At 40.2% G+C, this 8,203-nt stretch overlaps 1 protein-coding gene across 5 annotated transcripts in view; it reads left to right on the top strand.

The window, feature by feature from the left end:
- Positions 1-6,267, top strand: part of LOC134204520 (glutamate dehydrogenase, mitochondrial) — a 53,887-nt gene extending 47,620 nt beyond the window's left edge. For 4 of the 5 annotated variants that reach the window (XM_062679338.1, XM_062679346.1, XM_062679349.1 and 1 more), the window contains 2 exons: positions 3,414-3,455; positions 5,055-6,267. In XM_062679338.1, coding sequence (XP_062535322.1) covers positions 3,414-3,455; positions 5,055-5,326 — 314 coding nt within the window. In that variant the 3' untranslated portion in view covers positions 5,327-6,267. The remainder of the gene's footprint in view (positions 1-3,413; positions 3,456-5,054) is intronic. The other variant, XM_062679330.1, reaches the window with a different exon arrangement.
- The last annotated feature ends 1,936 nt before the right edge of the window (positions 6,268-8,203 follow it).

Raw genomic sequence — 8,203 nt, forward strand, 5'->3', positions numbered from 1 at the left:
ACCCACCTCTTGCGAAGGGGTTGTCGCCTACACTACTACCACTAATTGAAGAATTGACTTGTTTTTTCATTTTGGTCCCACGAGTTGCTCGGGAAAAGAGGTCCACCACGCCAGAGCCCAGCATGACGCGGTAAGGGACAATTACTGTGGAGGGTGCCCAGGTACCCCACAGGCTCCGTTAAAGGCCTAGCTCATTATTTCACCCCCCTGGCCATGCATCCCCTCGGCACGGCAGCTTTTTTTCATGCGCGGTACCATACTGCCATACTTTATATTTTTGCTCTGCCTCTCAGCTCTGCCCATAGATCCAAAAAAATGCTTGCTAGTGCAGCGAGTTTTTCCACCACTGCTCATCTTTGTTTTTTTGGAGGCAGCATGTCTTGAATGGCATCCATCTTCTCACTTTGTGGACACACTCTTGATCGAGCTAATATCCACAGTATACGATTCGCTCCGCAAAAAACATACATTTTTGCTTGTTGACCCTGATGTTAAATATGTTCATACAAATTACTTCTTTCAGTCGAGCTACTTGAACGGCATCGTTTAGTGTTTAGTGTGACCTTTTAAATAAAAAATAATAAATTATATCATCCAGAAACACTGTAACACCTTCGTTGCATTCTAGGTAAGATGGTTTGATTTGACGTTGCCACATAGCAGGATCAGATGAAATACCGTGCATAAGGTGATTCGGTCTATAAAGTCTATGGTGGGTGCTCATCGTTAAAATTTCCCTGTCTTCTAGAGCAACTTTGAATTGTAAGATCAATTATTGCTGAAAACTTTCTCCCCTCTAGTCTGGGACGCAAACAAAGCCAACTGTTTTCTGATGTTGACGTTTCTTGGTCAGCTGCGATGTATCAACACTGCGACAGCAATGAAGGTCACTAGCTGACTGACTTGATTCTCTTCTTAGTCTTGGGCTCACTTGGTGGCTTCTTTTTCTCTTTATTAATGTGAGTTTTGACTTTGATAGTCAGCTCTTTACTTTGGGTGGGTGTTGCAGAGCATTTACTTACTTGATACTTGATGGGCTACAGCTCTTCGATGAACCTACGCCGAAATATCCTTCTCCACTGACGTTCTTCCGAATACGAACAACGTGTCCAGCCCACCGTATCCTGCCGTGTTGTTAAGCTTAAAAATATCCAACCCTTTATACACCTGGTACAACTCGTGATTCATGCGACGCCGAATATTGTCCGCAGCACCTTCCGCCACCGGAAGAATCAGGGTAGTTTACAGCGCGAATTTCGTCTTCGTTTGCAGACTACGGGACTTAAGCTGGTTACGAAGTCCGTAATAAGCCCTACTTGCAGCTGCAATACGCCTTTTCGCCTCGCGTGTATCATCATTATCGCACGTTCCAAGATACACAAATTCTTCTACAACTTCAATTTTTTCGCCATCCAGCACCATTTCACTACCACCACCACTAATGAACCCACGTTGATTGCCAGCGACCATGTACTTCGTTTTGCTGGTATTTATCGTGAGTCCAATCCTCGCTGTCTCCATCTTAAAAGGCACAAAAGCCTCTTCCACGGTACGGTGATCAATCCCGATATTATCGATATCGTCCGCAAAGCCTAGAAGCATATGAGATCTTGTGATAATGGGTGCAGAGCATTTACATCTTGGTTATCCGGACAGCCATATCTCTTGCATCTTGCAAAATCAGAACCCGTCTCTCTAGCAATCGACTCCGTATGTCATTCCGTTTCATCCCAAACACAAGCTGATTTCTCAGTATAGGCTCTGAAAACTCCAGATCTAGGCCATCTTCCGCAATGCAACAAGGTATTTGTCGATTGTTTCGTCCGGAGAACATGCGATTTGTAACCCTGCCGACTGTTTGAACCTCTAGCTAGTTCTCACTAATATCGATGGGTAGAGGATTGAAGAGCACATCGACAATCTCTTGGTACTTCATGTGGCGCAAGTTTCGTTGAGCCATCATATCGCTGGCAATCTCGTAGTGGGTCAGGTCAAAAAAGGTTATAAACTGTTATAAATGTTATTGCAAAATTCATTCGATTTGACAGTTTTGTACCAAACATGTTTGGGAAGAAGGACACAGGGAACCGAAGCGACAATCTTTCTATGTAGTTTATAACCTCTTTTATCAGCTACCATCAAATGTAGCAGCAGATTTTACAAAAAGAAAACTTTTATATTCCCGCCAATTGCAAGAATATGTATCATGTGTAGCAAGTACAATGGATACAATATGCCCAGAGAGCCCAGAATGTTTCCCACTCGAAAACACTCCACGCCGGACCGAGAATCGAACTCGCCATGTCCGGATTGGCAACCCTTCATCGCAAGGCTGATGGTGCTGCCGGTAGTGCCATCCTCGTCGCTGACTTAAATAAAAACTCCCCTAAAAAAGGAAAAAAAGAAAATTGCAAATATGTATAGTAATCAGGGTATAAGAAATGGAAAAATATAAAATTTCTGCAAATAATGCCGAATTTCCATGAACAATTAAGATTTTTTACAAAACAAAAATAAATTAGCATTTTTAAAAGCACTTATAAATGATACATTTTCCATAAATAAATAAAAATATTCAATTTAAAAAAAAATACAAAATTTTCATAAATAAATGTAAAAAAGCCAAGAAAAAAGCAAAATTGATTAAAAAATTAACACTATTTGTGAAAATTTTATACTTATTTATAGCGTATACCCCGATTTCTTTATTGGCAATTTCTTAAAATTTCATGGAAAATTTATAATTTTTCATGAAAATGATGCTGCATTGACGGAAAAAAAATCGCCAAAAATAAAATAAAACAACTCTGATACTCATCTAATTTCACATAGAAACTTTTTCTGTTAGTAGGTAGCATCTTTTGATGAAATAAAAGAACGAGAAAACAACATTTTAATAAATATTTTTTGGCGGATTACGCAAAAAAAAATTAAAAGCTCTGCTGACTACTACCTCGTTAAAGCATTCAAACGAGGAAACAAAAAAGCAGTCACAATTGAGTAGCCACATCATATCTTAAACTTTAATCGCTCAGCTGTGGCTTGTCAGTTCTTGTAAAAAAATACTAAATCAAACTTTCGAAAACAGTTGATATTTATAAATTGAATTTCGAGGACGTTTTTTGCACATACATAAACTCGCATCGACTGAAACCCCATTGATTCGATCCTATACGAAGGGGGGTGATGTAGGGATCATTTTGGAATTCACCCTTCAAAATTTGTGTTTTTTTCCGGAATTCGACCACATATGCACATACTGTAGTATTTGTAGCAATATAGGAATTCAAATTTTACACCAATGGGATCCATTCTGTACAAAGTGACAAGTGTGTTTTCGTTCGGAAGAGCTCTTACTTCGGTTTCTGTTTACACATTCTTTTTGTTTCTTCTTTTTCTCCCCACCATTACAGCCTCTATCCAGGAATCAATTGAAAGATATGTCAATGAGGACCGTAAAGTATCACCCACTGCTTTAGAAGACTACTCCTTGTTGTAGAACGATGGGAAAATTGTGGAAGACACCCAAAATCCATTCCATGCATCATAAAATCCATTCCGCCATTGTTGTTTCTTCGCCTGGTCTTTCACCCATCCTTTCAAAACTATTTTGTTTTTATGTTATTATGTTTTATTTATTTATCTGTTTGTTTATTTTTTGTACTGTGGCAAAATTGTCTTTATAATGATGCTACTTGTTATTATCGGAGTTCAAGTCAATAACTTTTCAAAATTGTTTTTTTTTACCCTGGAGTAATCGTATGTTTCATTGGATTCATATTCTCTAATATTCGGTTAGTGAACTATACCGATTGGTTTATGTTTTGGCAACCACATAAGAAATCTAGAGAAAAGAAATAATATGTTTCTAGTCTGCTTAATTCAGAAGACAATTTTGAATGCATACCTTGGTCGTCAGGTGATCGATAATCTCTATTTAATACTTCTTTTTTGTTTCATTATGTTTATTCACACTATCCGAACGAAATTCACTCTTTTACATTTTTACATTTGTACGTAGTTTAACCATGACTTTTCGCTATGCATTTATATGGCGACCGCCGCAGCGTATTACCGATCCAAATGTGTGCGCGTGAGCGTGCGTGCATGTTGGTTATTATGTGATATTAATATCTTAGATAGACCTACTTAGTAGTATACTAAAGCGAAGCATTTTAACACACACACATATGTACAACTAATTATTTGTATTGAGCTGAACCGACCCTTGGTTATATTTTCCAAATTAAAGTTTCCTCGGGATTTTATAAATTTGTATGTAAATGTTATTGGGCGTAAATCTCGAATCAAAATCACTACCGAGGAAGGGTCGTAATGAGCAACTAATTTTGGTAGATGGTGTCTTTAACGATACGAGTTCTTGTTTTTGAAATTTCAAAGATATTGCTCCGTCATCAAAACGTGAACTCATCTGCCAAATGAATAAAAGAGTTCACTCATTGAGAAATAATCGCTCCAAAACCAGTCTCACGTTCATTATGAATAACCTCTTCTTATATGATACGGTCTAATGATAATTTTTCAACAGTGAGTGACTTTTTGTTCATGAATTGAGGGAGTATAAATTTGTTGACTTATAAAAAGACTGCTAACCGTATCGCTGCCAATTATTTATATATTACGAATGTTCGTGGAATCAAATATGTGCTTTTTATCAACCAGACTTGCAAAATTGCTTGTTACTTCGACTGATGATAAAAAAATTACTAACTCGATAAATTTTAACACTTAACACTTTGCAAGTGTATATTTTACTCAGCCAAATGTTGGTTGAACAATAAGCACATATGCTTGTGATATCTGGTTCCATGAATATCCGATGCAAGAAATTCATTTGTATATTCATTTTTACTTAATTGCATGGTCATCATTTTCCGTTTGTCTAACTTCATTCTACACGATTCACCGCAAAATGAATGTACCTCATCCCATCGAATTCCGCACTCGGCTGCTTCCAGAGTCACAAACTAACCAAGAAGTCGATATCGTGTTGCTGTGCGTTGTTTTCTTACACTTGACCCGTTTAATTGCAGAATCGGTGCAAGCTTCGCTAGAAAGACGCTTCGGAAACGTGGGCGGTAAGATTCCGGTCACCCCTTCGGAAGCTTTCCAGAAGCGCATTTCCGGTGCCTCGGAGAAGGACATCGTGCACTCCGGTCTGGACTACACCATGGAGCGTTCCGCTCGTGCCATCATGAAGACCGCCATGAAGTACAACCTCGGTCTGGATCTGCGTTCCGCTGCCTACGTCAACTCCATCGAGAAGATCTTCCAAACCTACAGAGACGCCGGCCTTGCCTTCTAATAGAATGAACGCCAAGCGTGCAAAAAATCCTCGCAGGCAAGGTACGAAGATTGTGGTGGTTTCCAACCAGATGCGGACTACATAGACAAAGCTGAACAAGCGGAACGATCCCGAAAACCCCTACCAACGCAAATCGAGAGCTGCCACAATCGGATATTTCTACACGTTACTTAAAACTAAATCTATTCGCGAGTAAGTCTAAAGTATCACGTCTCAAATTGAGCCAGTTAATGCGGAACCACAATGATAGTTATTGTAGGCAACCTGTTCATGCTTTTGCAAGGTGTGACTCTAATTAAGTTAGTCCATATTTTCGTTAATGTTTGTGCTATTCTCCAAACAACCCCTCATACCGACAGTTTGTTCTCACATTATCATAGGTGCTTTATGGTGAGATAACGTATTTTGTTCACCCACATTAAATGTCCCCAAAGTGTTACATTCGATGTAAGTCAGTCCTTACCCTTAAAAATTTAGCAATTCTATTGAATAGTGTATGTTTCAAAGTTTTTCCCCACTTTTTACACTTTTACACCCAAGTACTCAAATGAACATACACACGACTACCAGCTAGCATGATAGTAGTATGTACTTATACGGAATATAATACTTATACCACTTTTGCAATTATTAGTAAATGTGAAACCACGTGTTGTATGTGTCGCAAAATACACATGAAAGGAAGCAAGGTGCCCGACGAATGTGACGATTATCTTGATTACGATTTTAATTGTTCAGCACTATTATGTTAGCAGTTGACACTCAGCACAGCTTGGCTATCGGCAGGATGACAATGGTTTGGGATAAACACAAATCATACATCAGAATGCTTGCTAAGTTTACGAACCGAACCTAAGACACGCAGTCCAGAAAGCAATTACGTATGAGGAAGTCGAGCAATTTGAAGCACTTTAAAATAAATATTGTGAACCAAAAGTCAACATACCTGGGGTTAGCTGCATTCTTAGAACTATAGAAAAGAAAGCCTCCGACAATTTTACAAGAAAACATTTCACTTTTTGAAAGCTTACGGGTAATGTTCATCTTTTTATCCTTGAGCTTAACCACTCGTCGCAGACGATCGAGGCTCGCAGGCGCTCTTGTGTTATTTTACCAAAGGCCACCAGATGTCGCTTCAGGAATTGCTATAAAAACATGATATTACAGAGCACCTGCGGCCTCCAACATGCTCCAGACAGTTCAGGCGATCTCGCTGGTCGCTCTTAGGTCGAAATGACCCCTGAAAACCCCTTAGTTGCCGGCGTCTAATCCTGCCCAAAGACCCAACCCCTGGTATCAAAATAACGACGTCTCCTCGGTTCAACGACGTTTTGTAGAACTAATTCCCAATACGTATTTTGTATTATATTATTTTTACTTACTTATGTAGCAGTTCAATTGCCGGACCCTGTGCTCGTCTGTTTCAAACCCTTTTGTAGCAAATTGACCAGGCCATTTTCGGTAAACTTATTTCATCTCGACCGAACCAATACGTTACACACCGACGGATTTCGAGGCGAGTGTTCGTGATCAGCCAGAGAGTGTCCGTGGGAATCTAAAAAAAACTTCAGAAAAACGATACCGAGTGACATGAAAACCTCCTCTACAGTACCTCTTCTCGTTACGTCTCGGCCGATACGAATATTAAATTTATTTTATGTCATCCCCCCCTTCAAGTTTCCAAAAATATTGAGGGGGCGAAAGAAACACTCAGCCACTTGGTAAAACTGACGTCCCTGGTGAGGCCCGCCGCAAAGAAGCATACGGTTAGCTCGTTGTACTAATATAGCGTTTCGTGATCATTAGCCAAATCAGAGTCGTCTAGATGTTCCACAACAATAAACTGCCAAAGCAGCTCAAGGTATGGTACACGGTCAATCGCACCCACCAAGATCTTATCGATTACGCTGAGAAGTAACAGTGAAGATGAAATGCATCCTTGCCGTTACTTTTAATTTTTTTAAGAAAAGATCCAGCCTAGGGCTGGATCAGGATCAGCGACTGTTCGAATGGGGACAAATCTCCGACCCTAACTGAAAATCCCCTGCATCCCTGGGAGCCACACAGATTTTCGTGATTCAGATAACAGAAATTCCTTCCGTTGTCAAAGAATTGCAAATAAAGGGACACTTTCAACTTGTTGACCTGCACCGGAAAGATGCGGAGTGGGGCAAAATATTGCATAATAGTTGCTACAACATTCGCACAGACAGCATAGAGTCAGCCCTGAACACCTCCGCTGACAGCCGATCGACCTTGGGGTCCCTTTTGATTTTATACTTCGCATGGCTGCCTTTTGATGAACACTGGCTGAGACTTGCAGACACTGTTCGATGTGCTCGAACCAACATTTCAGCTGTCCAAGTCAGTGAGTAATTGATAATTTATTCCTTTCTGCTGCAGCACCCAACTGCCACTTACAGAGACACATATCGGTGACGTGACTCGTACTTTACTCCTCTGATTCGTCCCATTCCACAATCTTTGCTTCTCTACGCTCCTCAATTTTCCGTCGTTTTACATCTCTATAATTCATTCTTTTCGCTAAATACACAGCACACCCAAGTTGTTGTCGGTGGTTGCGATGAAAGCATTCTTCGTCGCACACTTCTACGTTACCACCTTCCAGAATATCCACTACCCGAGCTCCAAGTTCTACAACGAATGATCTCTTTACAGCTGGATAGTTTGATTCGTACCTCTCCTCCCGCCGCTGGAACCGAGCAATACGTTGTCGGATCTCGCCAATTAGAAGACGATAATTAAATGCGATTTCAGCGCTGCGTTTATTACGGACACCGTCTCCATTTTCAGCTGATCCATTTCCAGAGGAGCCAAATACTAGTCCTGTCAACTAAAAGCGGCTCTAGAGAAGTA

Source organism: Armigeres subalbatus, chromosome 1 (genome assembly GCF_024139115.2).
Source record: "Armigeres subalbatus isolate Guangzhou_Male chromosome 1, GZ_Asu_2, whole genome shotgun sequence".
Classification (NCBI taxonomy): domain Eukaryota; kingdom Metazoa; phylum Arthropoda; class Insecta; order Diptera; family Culicidae; genus Armigeres; species Armigeres subalbatus.